The 27,667-nt window shown below is 36.0% G+C and overlaps 3 protein-coding genes and 1 long non-coding RNA gene across 15 annotated transcripts; all 4 read left to right on the top strand.

The window, feature by feature from the left end:
• The first annotated feature begins 1,174 nt into the window (after nucleotides 1–1,174).
• On the top strand, nucleotides 1,175–14,510 carry LOC140798910 (kinesin-like protein KIN-UA). Its single transcript, XM_073152997.1, has 20 exons — nucleotides 1,175–1,614; nucleotides 2,655–2,755; nucleotides 2,880–3,002; nucleotides 3,094–3,279; nucleotides 4,277–4,498; nucleotides 4,613–4,769; nucleotides 5,095–5,244; nucleotides 5,554–5,642; nucleotides 6,310–6,522; nucleotides 7,079–7,213; nucleotides 7,597–7,776; nucleotides 8,532–8,645; nucleotides 8,792–8,920; nucleotides 9,026–9,155; nucleotides 9,257–9,349; nucleotides 10,030–10,155; nucleotides 10,756–10,881; nucleotides 11,398–11,541; nucleotides 12,767–12,895; nucleotides 14,219–14,510. The coding sequence occupies exons 1-20, from the start codon at nucleotides 1,452–1,454 to the stop codon at nucleotides 14,359–14,361; spliced, it is 2,853 nt and encodes a 950-aa protein (XP_073009098.1). The 5' UTR covers nucleotides 1,175–1,451; the 3' UTR covers nucleotides 14,362–14,510.
• A 3,114-nt stretch (nucleotides 14,511–17,624) lies between these two features.
• On the top strand, nucleotides 17,625–19,289 carry LOC140799012 (uncharacterized). Its single transcript, XM_073153108.1, has 3 exons — nucleotides 17,625–17,923; nucleotides 18,000–18,129; nucleotides 18,401–19,289. Exons 1-3 carry the CDS (start codon nucleotides 17,788–17,790, stop codon nucleotides 18,981–18,983), a joined length of 849 nt encoding a protein of 282 aa, XP_073009209.1. The 5' UTR covers nucleotides 17,625–17,787; the 3' UTR covers nucleotides 18,984–19,289.
• A 1,488-nt stretch (nucleotides 19,290–20,777) lies between these two features.
• Nucleotides 20,778–25,500, top strand: LOC140799330 (protein PTST homolog 3, chloroplastic). Of its 12 annotated transcripts, XR_012110983.1 has the most exons (16): nucleotides 20,787–20,996; nucleotides 21,079–21,210; nucleotides 21,313–21,428; nucleotides 21,526–21,732; nucleotides 21,814–21,879; nucleotides 21,971–22,025; nucleotides 22,095–22,166; nucleotides 22,438–22,492; nucleotides 22,589–22,639; nucleotides 22,732–22,785; nucleotides 23,473–23,592; nucleotides 23,693–23,814; nucleotides 24,337–24,397; nucleotides 24,507–24,639; nucleotides 24,852–24,895; nucleotides 25,195–25,500. XR_012110983.1 is itself a non-coding variant. In XM_073153629.1 (15 exons), the coding sequence occupies exons 1-14, from the start codon at nucleotides 20,848–20,850 to the stop codon at nucleotides 24,603–24,605; spliced, it is 1,347 nt and encodes a 448-aa protein (XP_073009730.1). In that variant the 5' UTR covers nucleotides 20,781–20,847; the 3' UTR covers nucleotides 24,606–24,639; nucleotides 24,852–25,127. The 12 variants fall into 12 exon arrangements, 10 of the variants coding, with proteins under 10 accessions (XP_073009733.1, XP_073009732.1, XP_073009730.1 ...); XR_012110984.1 differs by lacking the exon at nucleotides 22,095–22,166 and having other exon boundaries at nucleotides 20,778–20,996; nucleotides 24,346–24,397; XM_073153629.1 differs by lacking the exon at nucleotides 25,195–25,500 and having other exon boundaries at nucleotides 20,781–20,996; nucleotides 22,098–22,166; nucleotides 24,346–24,397; nucleotides 24,852–25,127.
• Nucleotides 25,501–26,061: 561 nt separating this feature from the next.
• LOC140799332 (uncharacterized) lies at nucleotides 26,062–27,360 on the top strand. The gene is made up of 2 exons (XR_012110985.1): nucleotides 26,062–26,357; nucleotides 26,463–27,360. It is a non-coding gene; the product is annotated as an uncharacterized lncRNA (long non-coding RNA).
• Nucleotides 27,361–27,667: the final 307 nt, after the last annotated feature.

Here is a 27,667-nt window from a genome sequence, read left to right as displayed (position 1 = left end):
AATATAATAAAAAGTCTAAATTTCTGTGTGAAGGTCATCGCTCACCCGCTTGGATCTTAGTGCCTTCCGCTTAGTCACCTTCCTCGCTGTGGCTGCAGGGAACTTCTTCTTGGCATGCCCATCATAGTCCTTGGCCGCCATTGTCGGACTAGACGCACCGCAGTCCTTGGCCTCGTCGAAAACAACAACGATTATATGCTATCTTCATACATACCAAAGCTTAGCGCAACAGATCATCTGCAGTCTTTACTGTAGGATTTTCTTCACTTCTTTGTTGCAAGAACTTTGGCTGGCAAAAGGCCTTGCTAGCTGCCAAGAAACCGGTTGTAGAAAATCTCTGTGTCGTCGATGCAGACGATCTCCATCATTGAAGGCAAAAGTAGAGAGACCAAGTTAATCAGTTTGGGTTAGGTAGATTTTATCTTAATACAAACACAATTCGATTATTAAAAAAAATTAAATTTATTATATATAAGTATAATCTAATTATCAAATGATTAACACATTATCACCTATGCTAATTTAATAATTCGGTCGTGTACGCAACACGTTTACATAAACACAATAACATAACTAATACAATTAAATAATATATTCGACACAAAAATATACAATTTACTTCATGCATCATTTCAATTACATAGACAATAATTATCTTTTCAACCCATCAACTATCACTATTTTATATAATGACCCTACAATTTATTTTTATTACATAATGATCTCATATTTTTTTTTTTTGATGTGATTAAAGTAAAGTATTTATAATAGTTTAGAAGATCATTATGTATAAAAGAATAATTTAAAGAATCATTGTGCAAAATAATAATAATTCAAGGTAGAAAAAAGGGAACTATCCCTTAAAAAAGTATAGTGCCAAATTTAAAATCACTAGTTAATAAATCAAGTAGGCGGAGGTTAATATTAGTCTAATTAAAAAGGAGGGCTTTAATTGGTAACATAGTCAAAAAGAAGTAAGGTGTTGTTGATATTTTTAGGGGAAAATGGGGAGTAGTTGGTAAATAAAAATAGGAGAGGAGTTTATTAGTAATATAGTAAAATACAGGGTGTTATTTGTAATTTTCTCGAGACAAAAAAAAAATCTCTTTACTTACGGACGGCTGTGATGCAACTGCCGTTTTTAAAAGCACGCAGTCGGTGTTGCCGCCCTGATGCCTTGTCCATTCCTCCTCGAGAGTCAAGCCATAGCGAAGCGGGAAGAACGCGTCGAACTCTCTCTCAAAACTTCCCTTTTATTATTATTATTATTATTGTTTATTGTTTATTCTTTAATACCACCTCAAAGGAAATGGTAATGATCGTGCCGGCCTCAATCCCTCCGATGACGGTGGCATTTCAACTCCACTGCCATTATTGAAGCCAAAAGAAGAAGGAACGAAGAGAACTCTACTCTCTCTCTCTCTAGGGTTTCGATTCGCATTTTTTGGGCAATGGCATCTAATGCCAGCGGCCGAGCGTCGCTGCGATCGGAGCGGCAGATCCCCACGGGGAGGGTCGGGAATGGGAGCGCGAGTGTTCGGACGAAGTCGGTGCCTCCCAAGCGTTCCGCCACGGCTTCGAGCCTGCGGTCTCCTGTTGACCCCGACAATGCCGGTTCTCTCTCTCTTTCTCTCTTTCTCTCTTTCGCTCTCCATACTTCTTGATTACTGTCAGGGTTTATGCCGTTATATCCTCGAAGAAATTTCTGACCATGTTTGTCCTTTCATGGCGATGTGACTTGGTTGATTGGGTTATGCATGCGACGCAGGGTAGATATGAGGGAGGAAGGAGTCGAAGAGAAAGCTGGGTTGAGAAAGATTTCTGCTTTTAAGTTTTGGATTTAGGAATAAGGAAGGATGGGCAAGAAGGAGATAAGTCTTTGATTCAAGAACCAGAAGAACTTTTTCATTGTGTCTCTGGAGGGAAATGGGTCATAGAGATATATGTAAGGTTCAATTTGATTGAGGGATACGGATGGCGTAGGATATTTCATATGGCTTGTTCCAAGTTCAAACTGATCAGGAATTAATTATTGATGATAAAATAGAAATTGTTATTTTAGTCAAATATTTATTTTCTCTCCGCATAAGGATCTTACTTAGGGTCATGGATTAAGATTTATTACCACATTGATGAACAATGCTGAGTTGCTAGCTTAGAAAAGGTGAGCTCATCAAGTTTGAGTGTCTTCTGTTTAGTAAAGTGTTAAATAGTTTACTTAACGGATTGAATATAACTGCTTTATGAAGTGATCATATGATGAATGTTCTATGTTACAACATGTCAGGGTGTCAAAAACTCTTGGTGTTCCTGTCAGTAAAGAATCTAACAGAGAGGAAACATTATTTTATCGATTTGGCCATTTTGGGGGCATGTCACTCTTAAAGGGAACATTATTTGGTTAATGGTTAGCTGATAATGAAGGCTGTCATTATAATTCTTGAGGCCTAAGAATATAAGCACGCTCACATATATCTGTTATCTTGGTCCTTTTGATTTGTTTTTTTCCCAATAAAATGTCTCTAGAAAAGCTTCATTTTCTTTTTGATATTATGCACCGGAGTTTAATATTTATCCATACTTTTGTTTGCATGAGTGAACTTTTCTATTCCTTAATTCCCTAGAAACTGATAAAAATTGTACTCTTGCCACAGATCCTGGGAGAGTAAGAGTTGCTGTTAGACTTCGTCCCAGGAATGCTGACGATTTCCCGCATGATTCAGACTTCACTAGCTGTGTCGAATTGCAGCCTGAGGTTTTCCTTTATTTATCTAACTACCTTTTGAAATTTGCACTCTCTTTTTCTTTTTTTCTTTTTAAAATTAAACTTATAGTTAGATTATATCATGTAAACATCAATGTTTACTGGTGATCTGCAGTTTAAGAGGCTGAAGTTAAGAAAAAATAATTGGAGTTCTGAGTCCTACAGATTTGATGAAGTTTTCACTGAAAGGTCTTCTCAACTGCGTGTCTATGAGGCTGTTGCAAAACCTGTAGTGGAGGCAAGTTATTATGATGAAAATAAATTTTCATTCTAAATACTTTATTAGTAGGTTTTTTGAACATTTTATCTATTTTCATATACCTTTGCAGAGTGTGTTAGCTGGGTATAATGGGACAGTTATGGCTTACGGTCAAACAGGTACCGGAAAAACTTACACAGTTGGGCGACTTGGGAAAGATGACCCTTCAGAACGTGGTATAATGGTCAGAGCTTTGGAGGACATACTTGCTAGTACCTCCGCTGTATCGGATATTGTGGAAGTTTCATACTTGCAGGTTTGTGGATATAACACTTTTTTTTATTCTCCCACCTTTTCTACTTTTGAATTGCTTCAAGTTTTGCTCTATAAAAGGCATAACCATCTCAGTTGGATGTTATTTGTATTAGCTACATCAATTGTTCAGTGTTCAAGCTTACTATTCAGCAATAGCTTCTTCCCTGTTCAAACAATGGTTCCAATAGGAATATGGCAAATAAATTTAGAACATAGAGCTTTCATGGATGGATAGCACTATTATAAAGTATGCATGTACCCCCTAATTTAAGGGAAGCTTTATAAAACAGCTGTAGAACTTTCATGCCTTATAAATTGATATATTTGGAAATTTAGGATCAATATGATCAGAGTAAAGTTTGCTCAGATAGATGGGTCTAGAACAGAGAAAAGGTATGGGTGAACTTTTTACTGTGATTGGTATTGGAAGGAAAATTAGAATAAGTATTACTTTACACCTAGTTATGGTAGCACCAGTTGATAACAAGAAGGTAGAGCTGAGAAGTTCTTTTAAGGTGGTCAGTAGTCTGTACATGGTCAAAAGATAATCCTTAGTGGACAATGAAAATGGTTTAGTTTGTTCATGCTCAAAGATGTTTCCAGAGGAAGAGGAAGACAGTTCAGAATAGTGAGAAAGAACATGGTAACAATTAGATTGACAAACAAATTTGCTCGAGATATATTTGAACTGCCAAAAGCAATTGACAAAACCAGCACTAAAACACTGTGACTTAATGTGTTCTTTTTTGTTGTCACTGCTGCTGCTTATTTGTTTTCTTTGTGCCCTTGAAATAATCATTATTTTTCATTGAGATGAAGCAATGAAGTTTAAGGCTTTCAGTATCTATTAATTTGTAGAGGAAGCAACCTTTTTGTGCTTTGTACAAATATGCTGTTACCTCCTTTGAGTTGTGGCTTTCTATTAGGAAAAAAAAAGTTGTGGCTATTTCACAAACATTATTCATTTTGCAAATGTCTTATTTTTCTTCATCATTTAGTTGTATTTAGAATCAGTACAAGATCTATTGGCACCTGAAAAGAATAACATTCCTATTGCTGAGGATCCAAAGACTGGCGAAGTGTCCCTGCCTGGTGCTGCAGTAGTTGAGCTACGAGATCTTGATCATTTCCTAGAGCTTCTGCAAACTGGTGAGGCCAACCGTCATGCTTCAAATACCAAGCTTAACACTGAATCATCTCGTAGTCATGCTATTCTAGCGGTGTGTACTCCTGCTATTTTTGTCCTGCCGTAATCTATTTGCGCACTTCATCATGATATGCTCAGTGGAAATATTTTCATGAGTTAGCTTATTAGATTTTGTCACTGCATACAGGTTCACATTCAGAGATCCTTGAAAGGGAAGGAAGAAAAGGATAGTTCCTCCTTGGCTAATAGTTCAGACAATTTTTCTTCTCGTCGTGTACCTCTGCTACTGAAAAGCAAGTTACTGATTGTTGATCTTGCTGGATCAGAAAGGATAAACAAGTCAGGTATGGCTTTTCCGATAGTTTTGGACTTTTGGACTTTTGGAATTTGGTATGTTGCCAATGAATGAAATGGCAATATTTCCAAGCTATTACTGGATATTTATATCTGTGGCTGCTTCAGGATGTGAATAATAATGATCTCATCCTACTCATGCTACTGGTGGAATGACCAATATCAAGTCCTTCATTGATTAATACTTTCTTCTTAAATTATCTTTCCAATATCCAAGTATATGAAATTGATTATTTTAACATGGAAATTGATCTATGCTTTGCACTATACTCTTTATCATCGTTACCCTCTGAGAAAACTTGCATCAACTTGCAGGTAGTGAAGGCCACATGCTTGAAGAGGCTAAATTCATTAATCTTTCACTTACATCTCTGGGAAAATGTATTAATGCATTAGCTGAGAATAGTCCTCATATACCAACAAGAGATTCCAAGCTCACAAGGCTTCTTCGTGATTCATTTGGAGGTGCTACTATGACTATCTTGCTCTTCTTCTCTTTTCAAATTGTTAGAATGATTCCACTATCAATGACATATTGACATGATACATACTTTCAGAAACTCAAGATGCCTATTAGGTTAGAGGCAACACTATATGATTGGTTGTTGTGCTTGAACCTCATGAAGGTTCATATGCCACATTGTTAAGGATAGCATAATGAGTAGAACAAAACATTTTAACGTTAACTGGAAGCCATGATTTTGTGTTACTGTTATTATTTGTTGTCATACCATGGAATCATAACCATTTCCTTGTTCACCTTTCATTCTGCAGGTTCTGCAAGGACCTCTCTTATTATAACTATTGGTCCATCAGCAAAATACTATTCTGAAACTTCGAGCACAATTATGTTTGGGCAGAGGGTAAGGCAGTTGTTCTTTTGTTACACAACTTCTGAAGATCTCCTCAATAACTGGCTCTTAGCTCCTCTCTTTTTTTAATTTTATTTTTATAACTTTTTGTATAGAGTGTGTTTTCCCCATCATTTCTTGCATTGTTAATTGTATTTCTGCTCTATAGAATCTTCATTCTTGCACTTAAATTAATTAAAATAGAACTAGTTTAATTCCTCTAGGTATTGCGCCTCCACCACATGCTAATTTTAACTCTATCCAAGTTTTGACCGAATAAATGCATTCCAGTTCAACTTAATTGCTAGTATTGAGTTAACCTGTTTTCACAAAATTTTGAAATCAATTGCAGTCTTACTTTTTTTGGTCCAACCAGGAAGAGAATCTACTCTGGAATACATAAGCTTCTATCTAGTGAATGCATTTTAAGGCACTGACCAACATTCTATTGCTAGAGTTACCCCTTTGCATCCTTTACTTCTGCTTGTTCTAATCTTTTACCTCTGATTAGATTTGATTTTGCTTTCTTGGGATTATAGTGTCCATCGTTGTGATAAAAGAAACTACCACTTATACAATTTTTTGTTAATTTCTTTCTTATGTGAATTTCCAGAATAATTTGGTCCAAAAGTTGCAACTCCTGTTGGATTGCCTTAGTTATAGTTTCTGATCATTTCAGGCAATGAAAATAGTAAACACTGTTAAGTTGAAGGAGGAAGTTGATTATGAGAGTCTCTACAGGAAAGTTGAGAACCAGGTAGACTCTCTTACATCAGAGTTGGAGAGACAACAAAAACTTAGAGATGCTGAGAAAGTGCAGATGCAGAAAAAACTAAAAGAGTATGAAGCATCCTTTGCTGAATTTGAAGAAACTTTTTCTATGAAGTCCGAGGTACACTTCTCTTTTTGCAATGAGAGACAACCAGATTTTAATTGTATATTTCTGGTCACGTATTTATGAATATAACTGGTTCTTGCTTTTTGTAGCTTTTGGTCTTCCTCTTGATTCAGCTGACCTTTTTTTAATCATCATTTATACTTTGTAGTTGTCGAATCCATCTACTTTACAAAATTATCTTATTTTTGATGTAAAAGTTGATTGGCTATTGAAAACTCTCTTATTATTTGCTCATTCCTTTACTGGTGCCAAAAGTTTACCGTATTTATAACTTCTCGATGACTTCTCTTGCATAAACCCAAATGGGTGGTTGTACTGCAGAATTATAGTAATACTGGGACGAGTTAGTAGCCCAAGAAATCTTAGTTCCTGTAATGCCAATTACTGACAATTGGAACGATATTAACGGCTAATTACTTGTTATTTGCATTACATCCGATGCTCTAGTTGGGAATTTATAATTTTAACTATCTTAGGCAGCTTGACTTTTTTCACGCATGTTGGTATTTCCTTTTTTCTGACTCTTCTTACTGACAATCTCCTTATCCAGAATTTAGAGAAAGAAAACAATCGGCTGGAGTTGGAAATCCGACGATTGGTAGAAGATTTAAACAATGAGAAACATCAAAATGATTTGATGTCTAAAGAAATTGTTCACTTGAAGATGTCTTTGAATCAAAGCAAGGTAATTTTAGTTGCTTTCCAGTACTTATTTTTTTCCTTTATGACAATCTTTTTGTTCTGTCGGCATTTTGAAACTAGGTCTGGAAGTAAAATGACTACTGTGATGGAAAAGAGTGGAATGTCTGGATTTTCTTTTGACTCTTTCATGTAGTCCAAAGTATGTCATTTCTATGTATTTGATGTCCATAGAAAAGATTCACACTATTGGCTTCAAGTTTGTTTTTGGCCTTGAAAAAACATAACCTTGCAGACTTCCAGTTGTTTCAGCTTCCATTTATTTATTCAGAATAGATAGCTGAAATCAGGAGAAATTATTTTAAAATATGATATTTGTTCATCTTTTGAATCTCCTTGAATTTCTAATAATTAGTTTGTCATTAGTAGGAGCAACAACTTGAGAACTCCATGTCCCAGAACATTCTTGCGGATACTACTCAGATGTATGGGAAGAAAATTGAAGAGTTACTCAAGCAACTGGAAGATGAGCAATCTCATTCTGCAAGTTTAGAAGAGCAGTTGAATGAAATGTGCCAGCAACTAAGTGACACTCAAAATTCACTTCAGGTAAGCCTACAAATAGTGAGCCATGTCAAGTTAGTTAACTACTTAATCTCTTACCACTTTACACTGGTAGAAGAAATTAGACACAATTGCAAAACATGGCCCCTGGAGTTGGTCACTTGCAGGCAAATTTAGAACTAGTACTTGGAGTTGGTTCTTGGCGAAACCATGATGTTTATCCTTCTGACCTAATTTCATGTTTGATTGGCAGAAGCAGCTTTCATGATTTGGTTCCAAGACTTGGACCGAATATTTAACCAGGATGTTGAAGCATATAACTCATTAATGGTCTCTGATGCAGAAAAAATGAAGGTTCAAATGTTCAATAGGATTTTAAGTAATATGAATATCATGAGAACATATTCTTGGTATAATGGGATGCCAGGTTGTCAATCTTGATCTTAGCAATTTATAGTCTGACCAAGAAGGCGAAAACTAACATAAGAAAAGAACCTTCATTTGCGAAAAAGACAGCACCAATCTGTGCATTTTGTGATCTGGTTTGGTAATTGGTATTGCTAATGTTTAACATCTCTAGTAAATTAGATAACCCTTCAATATCATTAATAGCACTGTTTTTACTTCTGGATAATCTAGCTATCGGCAGTAACATCTTTCTAATCTGACAAAAGAAAAACTGGTACTTACACATTTTATGAATTTAGTGGATAACTGCATTTGTCCTATAATTGATTTACTTTTCTGAATGTTTTCTTTATGTTTCAAAAACTATATTTCTTAAATGCAAGATATTTCAGACGCAGGAAAATGTGGTTGATGAACTCAAAAAGGAGCTATCAGAGATACATGAAGAGTCTACAAGTCAAATCCAGTCCTTAAAGGCGAAATATAATGAGCTGTTCTCAGAAAAGGTACAAATTAAACATGTAATAAGAATATTCGTTAGATCTTTCCGGTGGAATCTTTCTGACATTTAGTGAAATGTACGCTGGAAAATTTGCTTGTGTATACCAAAAATTATGGTTTTACAATATTTCTTTCTTTGAGGTTATTGTAGGAATTGTTATATGAAGAGCTTAAATCTATGGAAGAAAAAGTTCTAAATGAAGCAAGGCAGAGAAAGAGTCTTGAAGAAGAAGTTCTCAAGTTAAATAAAGCTCTATGTGACAACAGTGTCGAACTAGAGGTATCTGTTCTTGTCAGAAAAAGCATTGCACTGTGATGTTATATGCACTCTATTTCTAGTTTTCTACACCATACTTCCACATTTAAACGTTTTCTATTTTGTCAGTCTAAAGGGCCATACAGTATGACAAGATCTGCATCAGGGCTCAGTGGTGCAGTATTTATGCCTAGGTCAGTCAAATCAAGGGAGACTATATCTGGTCAAAAGGATACTATTTCCAAGATTTTTGAAGAAGGTATGTTCTTCTGAACTAGTGCTTGACGTACTCCCTTTGGCATTCTTAAATACTGTCCTCTTCTCATAACATGCATCTTTGTTGGCCAAAAATGCAACCAGTTGGCCTTTCCAATATTTTATCTATGTTAAAATCTGAAGACCTGGACGTGCAAATCCATGCTGTCAAGGTGGTTGCCAATCTTGCTGCTGAAGGTATGAAATTGTACAACTTGTTCTATATTTAGGTCAAATCAAGGTTCTTTTTGTCTTTCTTCTGCACGATATTTTGTGATTGTGTTTTTATAAGATTTGGCAAACATTCCTTAATTTTCCATCAACTATTTTTTTTTTCTTTATCTTTTGTATTGACTACTTTGGAATTGACATGTACTCCACTATTATTCCCGAAATCTTAACCAGTGTTTTGTAATGTTTATTTATTTATTTTGTCTTGTCTTCTTATAAGTTCTAACCCCTGGTCTTACATGTTTATCCCAACACCTGATGTTCTATCTATTGTCTCTATGCATTATCTGTGACCCCTATGACATGCATGGAACCGTACAAATATGATATTTTTGTGCTTATTTAAGTCTCGTATCAACTAATCAAGTGCATCGATCATTTTAAGGACATGTTTCCTTTTTATGTACTCCAATCACTAAGATCTCATTTGCCTATATCACTTGTCTGTGCCCCAGAATATAGGAGATCTATATTAAGTACTCTTTTTCATCATGATATTCTATGTCTAGTTGATTATAAAAAATCTGATTCTTATATTACACTACCATAAACTGGTGCAACAGACTGCTGCTGCTTCTTGACGTCTCCGTTCCAGATATACTTTATTCTTCATCATTGTTTATTGTGGCATCCTTCTGTCTCTGCAGATATTAATCAAGAAAGGATTGTTGAGGAAGGAGGGTTGGATGCACTCCTTTTGCTTCTAGAAGCGTCAGAAAATACAACAATTCATCGAGTAACTGCTGGTGCTATAGCTAACTTGGCGATGAATGGTACTTAATCAGTTAATCTATACTTAAAGATTCAGTACATATCTTTTCAACATTCTTGTAGTCTTAAAGTCTCATATTGGTTCAGAATCCTTCATTTAGAAAGATTTTCATCTGGGGAATCGCAATGATCCAATCATTTAAACATCATGGTTGTTTTTAGTCATACTGTAACCATCATTGTCCTTGCTTATCCATATATTTTAATTCACGTCTGTCTGTCTGTCTGTCCAGTTCTATATGTTAAGAAGTTTTTGGAGAAATTCAGGAGCATTTTGATCTATAGCTCTATCATCTCCTGTAGTTATTCAGTTTCTATACAAGAAAGAAGCAAATGCTCAAACACTGAGCCACCTTAGAGCAGCTTCTCAGTTATGTTGGTCATTAAATAAAAAGCAGATTGCTGCATAAAATCGTGAGTCTGTTTTGTTCCATGTCATGCATAGTGAGCTTTATATTGCAATATTCATATCCCTTTTTATAAAAGCCTACATGGGTCTGTGAAATTTTTACAAGTATAAAACGGATCAGATGAGTTTTATCCAGTAGAAATCATATGCTTTTTATGTGTATCTAATACAAATACTTTTATCATTTGTCTAGGGTCAAATCAAGGACTAATAATGAACAAAGGAGGTGCTCGCCTATTAGCAAATATAGCATCTAAAACAAATGATCCTCAAACTCTTCGGATGGTTGCTGGAGCAATTGCTAATTTGTGCGGAAATGGTAAACTTAGCAACCTCTAGTTTTCTATTTCTATGATTTTTCTTCACTGTCTCTCATTTCATGTTTATTTGCTCTCGCATTTAATTGTTTTAGTTTGTTACTTTTGGCATCGAATCTAGGTGACCCTACTCTGGAATTTTGGTCAATCATTTACTTAATATTGAGAGTTTGTTAAATGATATAAACTTATTTATATTTCTTATTCTATTTTCAAACAGACTTCATAGTATCCAATGGCATAGTGCTGGTGATAACCACTATCACTATCTAAACTCTTATATGTCACTGCTAATTTCATTGCTAATTTGCTATCACCTATACTGTATGTCCATATTTTGCAGGAGATTCTATTAGTGAGAGTTGTTGGCATATCAGAATTTAATAGAAACCTAAACGCCCCCAGTTCTCTTTTCACGTTTTTGGTCTATTTTATGTTGTCTTTCCCCCCACAAGCAAATTATATGTGTCCCAAATGGATTTGCATTTTATTGAATGTCTAATTTCTTACTCTTGCAGAAAAGTTACATGTAACGTTGAAAAAGGATGGTGGCATTAAAGCACTTTTAGGAATGATTAGAGGTGGGCATAGTGATGTTATAGCTCAAATATCTAGAGGAGTAGCAAACTTCGCAAAATGTGAATCACGATCAATCAGCCAAGGTTTGTTAGATCTTTTTCTTGTATTTTCTTCCTCACAATGGTTCTGTTTCTTTCAAATTTTAGTGCCCACACTCTTATCTTGAAATATGAGTGCTCAAACTTGCTAATTTATAGCATTTTCTATGATTGAGTTTGATCAACATAATTTTGGAAGCATTAGTTGTGATTGAACTGCGATCATGAATTCACAATTTCGTATTATATGCTCTATGCAAGGGAAGTTTTGCTAATTACAGAAATTAAAGTTTTGTATGGTGATTTTAAATTTGAAAATTATTATTGTTTCTCCATTTGAATTTTCATGTTCAAACTGACTTTGCACTCCTTGTCTACACAAACCAAGTTTTACAACAATTAATATAGATATCTCTAATTCACTACTGGCCTAATAAATTTCATGTAATATTGCTACATTTACTTAAGTGTTGACACCTGGTTGTGAATTTTTAAGTACTTCTTAAAGGGCTTTTTTATATTCAACCTGTTTTCTAGCCAAATCCCGTACTGTGGGCAAGAATCTTAGATGTTAATGAGAGGCTCTGTGATTGACCATTTTTTCTCTGTCATGCTCGGTGAAGTATCCTTCTAGCAAATATATGGAGCTTTAAGTCTTTTAACTAATTATGCATCCTCTTTTTGATTAACATGCCTCCGGGTGCATAATTATGATAGAATAATAATTGGAGTTTATCACGGAGATCCCTGCCAGCTTGAAGATTTTGATAGATAATAGTAAATGTTAATAAGTAACAAAAAATTTGCCAACAATCTGTAGAGAAGCATCTAAAATTTCTTTCATTAACTTACTTTTATAAAAAAACCATTAAGCTTCATTGGAAACTGGAGAATTTATAACTGAGATGGCTAGAATTATCAAAGCTACTAAAATGGGACCTATTTGATGAACCCAGACCACAGTCTAAATGAGTTTCCAAACCATGAGTCTAGGCACTATAAATCTTGTAAGATTGAAAAAATAAAATTCTAAACTATAGATCTTATGTAGATATTTTAAAATTTAGACAAACTATAACTAAACTGGTTCTTGATGTTTCAAAGACAAATTGATCTTTTGTCTATCAGAATCCTTTTTATTGAGCAGGAAATTTCTACCATGTTGAAGAATTGTGTTTGTTGTATTGAGGAGTTCACTTGCTATTACATGTTTATAACAAAAACTTCTTCAAGTATGTTGAAGATGTTTTTTTTTTATTCTGAGCTGTAGGATTCAGAAAAGGAAGGTCTCTTCTTATTGAAGATGGTGCTCTTAACTGGATGGTTGCTAATTCCACTACGTTCTCTGCTTCAACTAGTCGGCACATTGAGCTTGCTTTTTGTCATTTAGCTCAAAATGGTTAGTACCTTTTAACATTCTTGATTTTTAACTACCTTTGTTTCCTTGCATTAGAAAATTATAATTTTTTTTGTCATGAATGTTATTTTATGGATCTAGTATGGGCTAAAGCAACGATGTAGTGCCAATGGTACGTGCCGTGCCACATCGGCATGCCTCTATGTGCTAGTGGCACATTTTTATAATATTTTATAATAAATTTTTTTAATCATATTTAGAGATGTCTATGTCTTTAGGTCTTTGGTATGCTAATATTTAATTTTTGGTTTAAATATATGTATTAAAGCCTACATTATTGTGTTTTATTTTTAGATTATTTTTATAAATAACCTATTTTATCAAAGATAAAGAAACTATTAAATATAAATATTATTTAACACATAATATGATTGAATACATAAATATATTCATTAAAACTAATATTAATGATTGAACACTTTATAATATAATTGAATATATAATAACATTTGACACATAATATTAATTAATAACAGTTTAATAACTAATTATTTCTTCCTCGGCGTTAGTAAAGTCCATATATAGTTGAATGTAGCATGATGAGGAAGATCAAAGACTTCATTTGTCAGCACAAGAATAACACGAGAATGTTATACTAAATATTGTCGATAATCTTCAAAACTTATTTGTTGATAATATTTGCTTGTTATAACATCTCACATAATCTTTATATAAATAGAAATATTACAATTCTCTTATTATATGGTATAAATATTAAACATGTATGAGAACTAAAATTGATTTGATGATGATTGATAAAAGTAGAATTTAAAACAAAGGCTCCACATGTCGTGCTGGACTAGCACATCCTGTGCCAAGTGCCATGTCACTACCAACACGGCAAGTTCGTGGCACACTTTGTGCCAAATGTTGTGTCACTACCGACACGGCAAGTGTCAGTCGGCACATGGCGTGCTGACCGGTATGGCTATCCCTGGGCTAAAGATTTTCATTTTATGTTGGATTTAAATTTTCTTACTTTCAAGGTAAACCATAATATATTGTTTTTAGTCGTCTATGTTGCAGCCTATACTTGTTTAACACTTCTTAACTTTCTATCTAATGTCCTATCAACATTTATAGATGGTTTTCATTTTGGGGGATTGTTATGTCAATTTGGAAATATCGCATGCTTAGAAGATGAGCTAGATTTCTACTTCTGCACAAATAATTTTGGCTAAAGAATTTGATGGAAAACTGATTATTGAATTGGTCGTATATCATAAACCTCACCTTGCACTCTACTTTTCTAAAAGAGGTGGGTATACAGTATACTAACATTGCATATCCATTCCTTCTCTGTAGAAGACAATGCCGGTGACATTATATCAAGCGGAGGGATCAAGGAACTTGTTCGAATATCACAGGAATCCTCACGAGAGGATATCCGCAACCTTGCAAAGAAGGCCTTAAATTCAAACCCGGTACTCCTGGCTGCAGCCCGATGAGCTTTTCGAGTTCTTTGTCCAGTGACGTTCATGTTGTAAAAGATATCGCATTCTGTATAATAACTGTAGAAACAAATGGTGTCCAATTTGTAACGTATGTTGGGCCACAACACATCATATATGTATTTGATGAAAGAATCGAGTTAATATATAACCAAAATGAATTTTTTTTCTCTTCTACTAAATATCCTATGCTTCATTAATTGGTGTTGATTATACACTGAGGCAGGCAAAACTTATCAAATTTTGTTATTTCATCACTAAGATTAAGAAGAACCAACATGATCTCTTATCCATTTATGAAATCTTTTCTTCTTTTTTTTAAATCTCAATTTGGTGTAACATGTGATCACTAATCTGCTCCTACTAATGATTTGCTATGCTCCATATGTAATAATCATGTACTCTGGAGTTGAGTAATAAATTCACAAATCCAACAAACCCCGTCCTTGTAACAGTACTAATCTTAGAGTAATGCATGATTGACGAAGATTCGTTTATGTTTTATGTCATTAACACAGTGACTAACTCGACACATGTCACCTTATTATACCAATCCTTTTCATTCTCAACAACTAATCTGCCAACCCTTTTGACAAAATAGGATCGATGCAATCACGGTCTTTAATCAACAGAAGCAATGCAACTTGGTACACATACTTTTTCTCATAAACAGAAAAGATAAATGACAAAGTTACTATCTTTAGGTGATAATAATTTTCCTAACTAGTTGATGGACTCATCCTTATCACACTTGGACATTATCTCTGTTAGTAATGAATGATTCGGAAACAAAAATTTAGAGGCTAATTTGTTTACTCTATTGAATGTGGTCAGAGACTTCTCTAGTAGATTTGTATTAATTTTACCAACAAATTGATGGTGGGTGGTGTCATGCATGACAAGATTTTTTTTTTTTTTAGAAAAAAAAAATCCAAACGTGCATGATTAAATTAATCTGCCTGTACGTAGATGCAATATGCCTAGAAATGATTAGTATTTTTTTTTTTCGTGGTTAAATGCCTATATACTTTGAAGCAGGCATCTAAATCCAAAGCCATACTAATGTGGATTCTTAGCTCTACCACTGTATATAGAAAGACAAATAATAATACTTCCATCTAAATATTCCCTCTTCAATGGTTGAAGTTGTAGAGATTGACTAAAAATATTGATCACTCCCTTCACTTTTTAGAAGTAAATTAGTCATTTTATTTTCTTCTCTCTAAATATGTTGTTCATAAATAATAGGGCAGTAACAAATATATTATGCGAGATACAACGTACATAAACTCTACAAAATTCAGATAAGATTAATATGAGAAAATACACCCACTTATACATAGTCGGCTAGCACAAAATTTATACACGGTGACAATCTATGACAAATTCTTTTTTGATCCATTTTGTTGTTCTCAATATACTAGCTTCCTACATGTTTCTTATAGGACAGTCTACAATGCTTTACACTCATTTTGTTCCACTCATGTGTCCTATGCACAGCACATCTCTATGCACCATTTCACATTCAACGCAGACTCTGGACGATCTCACCACAGGTCTTTGTTCACCAACTGAAAAGATTAGCTCTCTATGTCTTTATATTTATGTACCCAAAACTTATGCCATTCTCCTAATTAAATAAGTTCGTACTTGTAATATATTTTACTTGAAAGATGATTAGAATAATGTAAAATAAATTAAAAATTACAAAGAAAAAGATAAGGAATCAATGAGCACCAAACAACTTTTTGGGAGGATAAAAAAAGAGTTCCCACTATTCTCAATAACTACTAATTTGCTGCAACAGACCTATCTTGATGAGAGTAATTCCACACTCTTAATCTCTTATTTAAAATTTAGCCAAAAGAGATCTTACCATCTCCTACTCCAACAAAACAAAGACAAAAAAACAAAACAACATAGGCATAATTAAACTAGTATTTATTACGAGTCAGACTAAGGACTGCTTATGAGGAGGCCTAATCCGACAAAGAGTAACTGCATAATAATTATATTGTACTCCTAAATTAACTTCATCCATGTCTCAAATAGCAACAGTTTGTTGATAGTAGTAGCATCGGTAGTTAGAGTTTATAAGATATAGAAGGAAACTAGATTCGATAAACATTAATAGTATATGATTCCTGTGCCGTCTACGATCTAAATTTAGTCAGTCTACTTGATGAGACAAATAATGATAGAAAAGTTTAACGATTTTCTTATCAGAGATGCATGGTTTGAATATTTCAACATGCATGATCATAATGAATACAAACTACGCAGACAGCTGACAGCCAATTTGACTTGTAACGATTCGGTGGTTTAGCTTTCAGTTTCAATCCGAGGACGATTCCTTAATGAGAAACATTGACAACAGGCATGATTGGTGACCAGCAAATAGTCTGAATTTAATTCAATCCATATGCTTGTGTTATAGCTAGTCACTGATCAAGATCAAGAGCATCTGAAACTAATATTACTTCGCCTCGTAATTTGGTATTAGATTTAGTGTCCATTCTAAGTTCCAATTAATTATACCCCCAAGAAAGAAAAGTATGCAAGATATATAGCATGGATATATATATTTTTTTTTTCGCAAGGTTTGGTATGGTCACAAAAGAGCAGGAGTACTTGGGAAAGTAGATCAAAGAATCCAATGCCAAGCTTCAAATATACATAAAATTTCCTCCACTAACTTTGACTCATCACCATGTTAATTATTATTTTGGCTGTTTCTTTTAGATATTCAAGTTTTCGCCGAAACATATTTCTTGTAATAGTTGATGCTAAGAATAAAGAAGAAAAGTCCAAGTAGGGCTCTCTTAAGATTTAAAGAATAGCATTACCAAGTCAAAGTTCATAATATACTCAACTAAGCAACCAAATGTAATCACATGCAGACATGCAGCTAAGCAATGTTGCTAAGTATTTGCTTTCATGAGAAAGCCTTGATATATACGAACATGTATACGTACATGCATGCAACTATATACACCTTGGAATATGGATGATATCACCACCTAGCTTAACCAATGGTAACAAAGATCTATATATATATATATATATAGAGAGAGAGAGAGAGAGAGAGAGAGAGAGAGAGAGAGAGAGAGAGAGTCTTTCGAAGGTACAGGGATGGCATAGTTTATGAAAGATGAGAGGAAATATTACAGGGATTGAAATGATGGAAGCCAGACAGCTATACTTTGACTTCTCACAACTTTGGTAGATGTAATATAATACTGTCATCAAAGCTTTCCATTGGTCCACCAGTCTATGTCAATCTTTTCTATCTTCCTTAGAAGCCTGGGTCTTTTTCCAAGGTCAGGCATTTCCACCACCAAATAATTAGAGCTCACCCATAAGGACAAAAGAGAAGCGTAGCGAGGAAGAGAGGAGGAGGAGGAGAAGATTTTGTTGAGGAACATGGGAAGGGCTCCTTGTTGTGACAAAGCTAATGTGAAGAAGGGTCCCTGGTCTGCAGAGGAGGATGCCAAGCTGAAAGAGTTCATAGAGAAGTACGGAACTGGTGGCAATTGGATTGCTCTCCCTCACAAAGCTGGTAAGACATATTAGTATACTTCTCTTTTCTTTTGATATCAACTTATATAGATTTGTTGGCTGATTTCTTTTGGTAGGTTTGAAGAGATGTGGGAAGAGTTGCAGGCTGAGATGGCTAAACTACCTGAGGCCAAATATAAAGCATGGAGAGTTCTCAGATGATGAGGATAGGATCATCTGCACCCTCTTTGCCACTATTGGAAGCAGGTGAGAAAATAAACAAAACTCCTATGCACTACTTCTTTTTTGTTCTTTCTTCTTTTTTCTTAAGAAAAAGGTATGCTAAATTTGTTTTTGTTGGTCAGATCCTTCTCTCTCTCTCTCTCTCTGTGTGTGTGTATGTGTAGTCATCATTTAATAGATTTATGTGCAATTAAATTTGTGGATATGTATGTGTAGATGCTAATTTGTTCTCATGCATGAAACTTTTAAGATCTAAAGAGCCAATTTTTTCCCTCCATTCTTGCCATAATTGCAGGTGGTCCATCATAGCTTCCAAGCTCCCAGGTAGGACAGACAATGATATCAAGAATTATTGGAACACCAAGCTCAAGAAGAAGTTCTTAGGACTTGTTCCTTGCCAAAAGAAACCAAACCAACATCATCATCATCATCATTATCATCAACTGCAGCAGCAGCAGCAGCAGCAGCAACTCCTCTTGTCATCCTCCTCCTCCTCCTCCTCCTCATTACAAAACTACTACAGTGTAACAGGCTATGAACACTTGCCTACAATCCCCAGTACTTCTACTATATTTGAAGGTTTATGCCAATACCAGATGAAGGAGAACTCTCAAATGATCATGTTTGGTGGTGACCAGAGCTGCAGCAGCTATGGCAAGGAGATGGGTTTTGAGAGCTCGCTCTTTGGTGGGCCTCCGGAGAGCCAAAAGTTACTACTTGGGTCTCAGGTAGATAGATGTATTGATGAGCTCTTCAGCTGGGAAGCTCCATTAGAGTACAACTATGAGGAGGTCAAGCAACTGCTTAGTTCTACTTCTATTATGGATGACCAGAAAGGCAACATTAAAGGGCAGGAGAGGACCATGTACCAGTTCTGACTGCAAAAAGACACAAGATCTTGTTTAGACTTGACAGTACAAGGCTAGGAAGAGGAGTAGAAAGAATGGCATTGCATATCTTTTCCCCCTTTCTGATCCTGAGATTTGCTACTTTTGTTGGTGAGTGTGTATAGATTGTCTCATTGTGTGCACCAGTAGATCCACAAACGACATCATTGAGCTATCAAATCCATTCTTGAAATAAGTTTCTCATATAAACTTACTCTTGGGATGTAAGTTTCCATGAGAAACTCATTACAAGCATAAATAAATCAAAAAAAAAAAATCAAAAAAATGTTTGTATAATTTGTGATCAGTTATATATAAATGTCACATGGACAGGGAGGTTTGGGTGTACCGGAAGAAACGTGTCTTGTCTGGTAGTACTCATATTATATAACTCTTAAACAGTTTGCAAGTAGGATTAGATTCTTTTGTCTAAAAGAGAGGAGAGAAAACTAAGATTAGATTCGCATTGGTGTCAGTAATGTATGAATCTCAATAATAGCTAACAAAGAGGGATGTCAGTCTTCTTGTCCTTAAATTTTAAGAACAACACCACATCCCAATGCCTATAGAGAGATAGAGAGGAGAGTAGAGAAGGTTTGTCTCTTAGATTGTCTACACTAAGTTGTATAAATTTTCTATGAACTCAAGCCGCAAATATATACTTATAATTACGAGCGATATTGAATGTGCACTAACGTATCAATCGATTGCTCGCTATAATTATCCTCTCTGTATTTGATTTCAGCAACAATCACAGGACTGACATACATCTGATATCATGTTTTTTGAGTTTTAGTACTTGTTTAAGTCTCTTCAATTTCTTACACCACAAGTTGTGTGAAGAAAGACTAATTGGTTATAGACCAATTCAAGGACATGTGAATCCATTGACCCATCTATTTGTTTATCTTGCTATGCTTCTTTCTTTTAATCCTATTTGGGCTGCTGTGGGTCCATCTTCTAGATTTCTTCTTTGTAGGAAGGCACAAGTCCAAGATATGTATCTAATTAAATTGCATGGCACTGACAATGATACTAAAGATAAATTTTTTTAAAAAAAAAAAAATAAACATAGTTATTATTACCTGACTGAAATGGACCCCTTTTGGGAAATTTCCTCATCCTAATTATGTAATAATTAACAGCCCATGGGCCCAGATTTGGTCTAAATCCGGCCCAATAAATTGTGGCCCAGCCCGTAGTGATCGGTCACACTCGTAATAATATCGAAGCTCCAATGGGCCTCACACTTGGGCTAGACTCGTATAACTCTTTTAATAAATTTATTAGTAAATTTTAGGATTAGTTATATCTAGACTCTGAATTATAGCCTATTTTTATCTAGACATCTTATGTATATTTTTTTCCTCCCTTATCTAACTTTTCTCACTCTCTTAACGATGTTAATTAGAAAAAAATAAATAAATATTATGTCCTTAAATTTTTTTTCAATTTATTTATTCTAAAATAAGAGCAAAATAGATCATAAAGGACTTAAAGTTAATCACACGTGTTATTTCATACATGAGGAGGTCTATTCGGGAGCATAGGTGGAATTGGCATAATTATTATAATTATTATTATTATTATTATTGTTATTATTATTATGTTTAGCTAGTTTGAAGGGATACCGACGTAAATACGAGGACTCTAAGGGGTCTCGATGCAAAAATTAACTTTATGGGGGGGTTTATCCGCAAGTAAATAATAATAAGAGATTTGTGAAGCGTGTAAATGTAAAAGAAACTATATAGACAGGCAAAATAAAAATAAAAAAATACCAGAAACGTCGATCGAAGGCTGGAACAAAAGCCAAAACCTCTCTCTCTCTCGTTTCGATGCTTCAATCTTCTCCATGGCTCTCCGCCATTTCCCAAACCCTTTCCATAACCTCGTCCCCTTCCCTTCCTCCTCGAAATTAGAGAGATCGCCTCTCGGATGGAAAACCCATCAGAACCCGCTTCGCGGAAGCCTCACATTGTCGTGCTCCAAGGAGCAGCCCAGGTACTTGTTCCAATCCCACGATTGTTTGGTGTCTCTTGAAGTGGGTTTCGTTGATTTCCTTGGTGGTTTTGATTTGTTCCAGGAAAAAGGCGAAGCCATCTCGGCGCAGGATGAGCAGCGAGGAACTCGGCGACGAGCTCCGTGGGTTCATAGCAGCGATTGGGCTCCCTGAGAACCGGATGCCGTCGCTTAAGGAGCTTTCCGATCATGGAAGGTTTGTCGGGTCTTTCTTGATCACTAGGCTTCTAAAGATTTCTTGTTGTAGTTATGGTAAGAAATTGGAGAAATGAAGTGTTTCTTTCTGTGATATCTGTAGAAAGGACTTGGCAAATGTTGTTAGGCGGAGAGGATACAAAGCAATCTCAGAGCTTCTTACTAATAATTCTGATGAAAACCTAGAACGTAGCGATACTTGCGAGGAGGAAAGTTCAGGTCTAAAATTTTCTTGTTGCTATTGAATTGGGTTGGTTGCTCTGTAGTTGCAATGACACTGATTCTTTTCATGATAGCTTTGTAATTTTTCTAAAAGGTCAAGTAGAGAAATTGACTGTTTCTCCTGAATGCATCTCCTTAACGGACGAGCCCACTGTACTGGAGGAATGTAATGTTAATCCAAATGGTGCAATTTCAATAAGCACTGATGCCGAAGTTTATGGACCTTCAGATTCTTCTGTTGTTACCTTGCAATTTAAGGCAGCAAAATTTTTGCAGACCGGCGAATTGGATCCCATGGAAGGTACTTGGTAAAAGAGATTCTTTACTTGCAGATTTGCTTCTTATGAGCCAGTCTATTATTTAGATGATTGTGGAAATATAGATGTAGATATGAATAATGTCTTGGTGCTTGGTTCTACTACATTGGACTCCGGTAACATTGATACAGGTAAATTATGAACTTCAATGTGAAAAAGTGGCCTGGTTGATGTGTTTAAGAGCAGCTAAGTTTAATGTAATGTGGGCTGGGTTCCTTGCAGTTCCTATGATATCTCAGCAACTAACTCTTACCTCAAAGGAACAGCTTCCTAAAAGGTTAGTCTCTCAGAGAAATAGAACTGCTGTTTTGGATATATTATTTTGATGAGTAAAATATAATATTAGTAGGTATATGGAGCACTTGCTAGAACATCTCTTTCCAAGTGAAGGCTCATCTTCAGAAGAACTTTCTTGCAAGTAAACTATAAGACTCTGATTTAGTCTTTTCTCTCATTAAAGATTTGGTATAGTTAATTTCTGGAAGACCACTACATCTGTCAGAATTATTTTCCTTATTTTACCCCAACCTCCTCGTTTAGTAAAAGTCAATCGTATATACCTATTTATGTTGTATGCTGGAGTAGAACTTGTTACTGGAAATTATTACATTCCTGGAACTTATGTAATCTTGAGGCTGGAGGTACAAGTGTATAACATCATTCTCTATTTTTTTTTAATTTATATATAGGAATGGCGTTTCATCAGGTGAAGACACCAATTTTGATGAGGAACTGACATCCAAGGTTGGTGCATTATTATGATTATTTACCTCTTCTTCTCTAGACTGTTGTCTTCCTATTCCAACTTCTGATTTTTCTCCTTGCTATGTCATCCTAAAGGCTTCTGAAAAGGGCAATCAAAACGAAATCAATCGATTAAAGGCTTTACTGGTAAGCTTTCTCTTCCTGTATCTTCTTGTGGAGTTGTTGGATAATTGGAGCTTATAATGATAAATCAATCAACTGTCTGATAATCTTCGTAGCATCAAAAGGAGATCGAACTTTCCCAATTGGAGCAACGGATCAAAGAGGAGAAGGTAGTAATATTCGCATAATTTGCCTAAATCTCTTTCAATCTCTCCTTAGAAGATTGTTTATTAGTCACTTTATTAGAAAACATGCTAATGATAAACCTTATCCCGGCAAATAGTGTTAAGAGGATGATGGGAAATTTACATGTTCTAGAATAACCAGGTCCAAGTTTCAAATAAACCTAAATGACAAAACTTCATGAAGTTCAAATAGGCTTTCATGTTGGCTTGGCCTATTTATTGTTTTCTTGAAGCATCTAATCCATAGAGCATTGTGTATCATGTATGTAACATGGAACTGTTATCCCAGTGAGGTTCTCTCCTTTATTACTCTTATAATGGAGCAACAGTCGAAGTTATGAGATTTACCTATGTGCTTTGCTTGCTGTTATCTTTTCCTAATTATTCTCATAAGAGTTATATATAGTATTTTCTCATTGAAGTTTTAGCTTCTTATGACTAATTTTTCATGGACATAAAATTACTGTGTTGAACCTGTTTACATAAAGACATCCATCTTTCTGTATCATGCTTTTGGTAATGGTTAGGCCTAATCTGGTTAGGTGTCATCATAGTACGTTGTTATGATATTGATCCTATTAAACTATCATTCTGATATAAATGACTGAATTTCTGGTATATATTCCTGTTCCATCTTAAATGAGCAAAGAGAATTTCTGGTATATATTTCAGCTTGAGCTATTCAATTTGCAAGCTAAAGCCGAAGCTAAGATTGCCAATATACAGCGAAATGTTGCGCAGAAAGATGTGGCACTCCGAGCAGCTGAAGAGAACCTTAATGGATTAAAAGAAGTACCTTTGTTTCTTTTCATTTTTCTAGAAGTTGCATTTAGGAATTTGTGCCTGTTAGGCTGAATGCCCGTATTATTATAAAATGGTTTTCTTCATATAGGTTCACATAAAATACTTGGCGGATGGAGAAATTGTAGAGCTTGCTGGTAGCTTTAATGGTTGGCAGCATCGGATCAAAATGGATCTGGATCCATCATCAACCAGAAGTCCATCTACATCCAGGTCCTTAATTCCTATTTTGGTTAATAATTTTCATTTGTAGCATTCTAGGTAGTGTGCCCTCTTTTTTAAACTAAAGAAGCATTTCTTTCCTTAGATTTCAGCATTGAGTTCCACATCTATGTTGTCGATATAGGTGTATAGCCAGTCTTTCCTTCTCATAACAATTTCTTTGTTCTTTTCTTGTACATATTTCTGACCAGTTACTTTAGTTTTCCCCAATAATTATGTATACTTTTTCTTGATATCTGAATCTTTCTGTTAGAAGACTGCAAGAAGAAGATGCTTACATTTTGATTCTTGGACTTAGTGATTACAAAGTAAAGCTTTAAGTTGATACTCCATGTAATAGTTCATTTGCCATCTCCTTTTGATAATCAAGCAAATGAACGAAAATGGATTCATTTGTTATTCCTTCAAATCATGTTGAAAGAATTGTCCTTTAATCTGTAGCTTTATTTTGTTATTGAAATATAGACTGACAAACTTAGAACTTTTACTGATTGTTAATATGTCTCTTATAAGACCATGCAGGCAACCATTGCTCTGGTCAGCAGTATTATGGCTCTATCCTGGGGTTTATGAGGTATGATTAGCTACCATTAACTAAGCTTAGTTTAGTTTCTAAATCTACATGAAATTTAGATCCACTTCTTTCAAATTATGCTCACTCACGTACTTCTTCTTGCTATCAGATAAAGTTTATTGTGGATGGTAGTTGGAGAATTGATTCACGGCGAGAGATTGTCTCTAGTGGAAATATTACCAACAATGTTCTGAGGGTAGATAGATAAATTGGACGTCTCCTTTCCCATCTGTTATACCTACGTATGCTACTTTTCTTCCATGTCATCATGCATTACGTTTGGTTAAGGTGGCTGCTAGATTTAACTAGATATACTTCATGCATACCTGTCTCTCATCACGTGCAATTTAATTACCGATAACCATAGTATCTCCTAAATTACTCGCTCTTCAAATGCTATTCTTTTGCCACGCATTTTGCCCCTTGACTTTCATAATGTCTCTTGCTAGTGCAGTGTTCAGGATAAGGAAAATGCATTTCTCGAGCTTCGTAAGAGAGGTACAGCTTTCAAACTGCCTGTGGCCAATCTTTTGATCACTGATAGATGGTAGTCTTTTTCTGTATCGGATTGGATGTGCTAATCGAGCCAGAAGATCTTGTAGTCTCTCTTTTTATTCAAAGGCTGTGATGCAGATCTTTGCTGCCTTCTATTACGTTGTTAATTTCTGGAAATCCTGCTGTAGTTGATAGAGACTGTAGTCTACTTCTATATTTCTCTTTACATTTCTAACTGGCTCGTCTTTCGGAAACTTCTTTGTTATTTCTATAAGCTCTGTATCTTCTTGGGCTTGATGCAGTGTTTTCAACGTAACTCGTCATTCGCGAAGTTTGCTACAGTGAATGATTGCCAAATGTGCTTGCAGTCGAGTACCTGGCAGCCCATGAATGATTGCCAAATGTGCAGCAGAGAAGAAAAGAGCGTAATTCTCTTAAAATTCCAAGATATCCTCTCCATTATCTCCTTCCTAATTAATATTGGGCATCAATTATTTGATGCTACGATAGTGGGAAATGGAGAAATATTTAAACCTGAGCCCTTTCTTTCCTGCGATTATTCTTTAACAATCTTTTGCTTATTAATTCAAAATTAAGCTTAACTATAAGAATTAATTCACATTAGCAAGAAGAAGAGGATACGAGCTACGTAGTAGGTATAAGAGATTTAACTCTTTTTATGTATCCACACGGTCCGCCATGGAAATAAGATTATTGCGGTATACAAGGAAAAGAGAATACAGCTGAATATATCAATCTTGATCGTATTCGAATCATAACTAACCTCGTTGATATAGTCATCTAGAGATGTTATAATCACTTGTGATATGTTGATAATCTCGAGCAAATCATAATCTTCCTTATATGATATTATTATTTATCTATCCCTCTCTGTTTCACTATTTTTCTAAGACACAAACAACCCTACTATATTTATTATTATTATTATTATTATTATTATTATTATTATTAGCCGCCAAGAACCACGTACGTACGTACGTGGCTCCTCTCAACACATAGTATCGGTGATGTAAAGCCTCTGCATCACGGGGTCATACCCTACATTCTTATTCAGCTGAGCGAGAGTCCCGAGGATGGCGGTGTTTCTCGTCGACGGCATCATCGCTAAACAAATTAAGCCCGGAACTTTTATCGCAAAGGCATTGATCGTGTGCAAGACCACATCAAGGTTCTCAAAATGGAAGGTCAACTCAGGTAATTCCCCCAGCTGCTTGTCGCTCCCATAATAGCATAGAAGTGGCATGTCACTCCCCTCTTCCACCGGTTTCAACGTTATCACCTCCCTCAGCTTCTTCAAAAGCAGAGAGTAAGCCTCGTCGTAGAGCACCGTCAACGCCGTGCCGGAGTCGATGAAGAACCCGCCGGTGCCGTCCGGTTTACGCTTGAACGTCCCTGGCGGCACGTTCAGCCGCTCGCCGTCGACGCTGATGTCATTCAACGTGAGGTAATAAAAATTGAATCCTGTCTTACGAGCAAAGTCTTCCATCGGCGTGTAACCCCCTGAAAGCACCGCGCTCTTGCCAATTCTAAGCTGACTTCTACCTTCCAGTAAGCTCAAGCAGTGGGAGAACTGCCATCCTACGGTGCTGCCGATCTGTGAGGTCAGCGACAGCGACCCACCCGAGAGACCGAGGATGCCGGCATCCATGGCCTGGTAGCTGCCGGCATTGTCGTTGCTGCATCCGAGCACCATATCGGCGAACGTGACGTGGTCGCCCTCGTCGGCCTTAAAGATCAGCGTATCGGAGCTGAGGTAACCGCTGGCGTAAGATCCATCGCCGTAGTAGTGGGTATAGATGCACTTGTCGTCGTAGCAGTTAGACGTGGTCACCTCGTCGCATGGGTTCGACGGGCAATCCAAGGAGCCGAAGGTAAAGGACTTGCGTGGGTCGAAAATGGCGTAGCTCTGGTTGTAGCAACGCCTGCAAGGGAGGCATTGAGTCCAGATGAGGTCGCTGCCGCTGTCGATCAAGAGGTACACGGGTTACGGCGGAGTGCCGATCAAAACCTTCATGAGGTACTCGCCGGTTACGAGCTTCAACGGTGACCGGATCCCGGCCGCCGACAGGGCTACGTCATTCCCCATGCCCATGAGGCTCTGACGTGAGAGCGAGCGGCGGTAGGCGGAGTACCAACGGTCGGCGGCGGTGGCGTTGGGATCGTACAAGGGGGACAACGGCGAGTCATGGTGGATGATCGGCACGACGAATGAGAACGAAAGGCGGAAGAGAGCGGAGAGCGAGATGAGGAGTAGTTGGACTATAGTCCTCTCTCGCCATGGCTACGAGTATTGCTACGATGGATCTTATGAGCAGTCTTTGGGATTATTAATTGGATTAAAAAGAGGAACGCTGTATCTTAGTGATTGTTGAATTAAGTTTCCATTCTTGGATGAATTCGAGAGTTCTTCTACTGGATGAATTGGCTGCAGTTGGTAGCCTTGCCCATGAATGATTGCCAAATGAGCAGAGAATAGAAAGAATGTTAATCTCCACTCCTCCATCCATATATATCCTTCTATTATCTCCTTCCAAACTTATTAATATTAGCCACCAGTAATTAAAAATTAGAATTTTTTTTTAGGGAAAACTTCTTCTTTTTCTCTCCCTTCCATCCCTGCAATTAATTTAATTTTTAATTAAATTAGAGAAAGAAAAAAAAGAAAAAGGAAGAACAAAATTCATGCAGTTATTATACCATTGGCGAGGGAGATGCATGATCCCCTTCCTGCATGCCCAAATCATGCTTGCCTCT

This window comes from Typha latifolia, chromosome 12 (assembly GCF_019914945.1).
Source record: "Typha latifolia isolate L0001 chromosome 12, TyphaL0001v2, whole genome shotgun sequence".
Lineage (NCBI taxonomy): Eukaryota > Viridiplantae > Streptophyta > Magnoliopsida > Poales > Typhaceae > Typha > Typha latifolia.
This window is presented reverse-complemented; position numbering and strand designations above follow the sequence as displayed.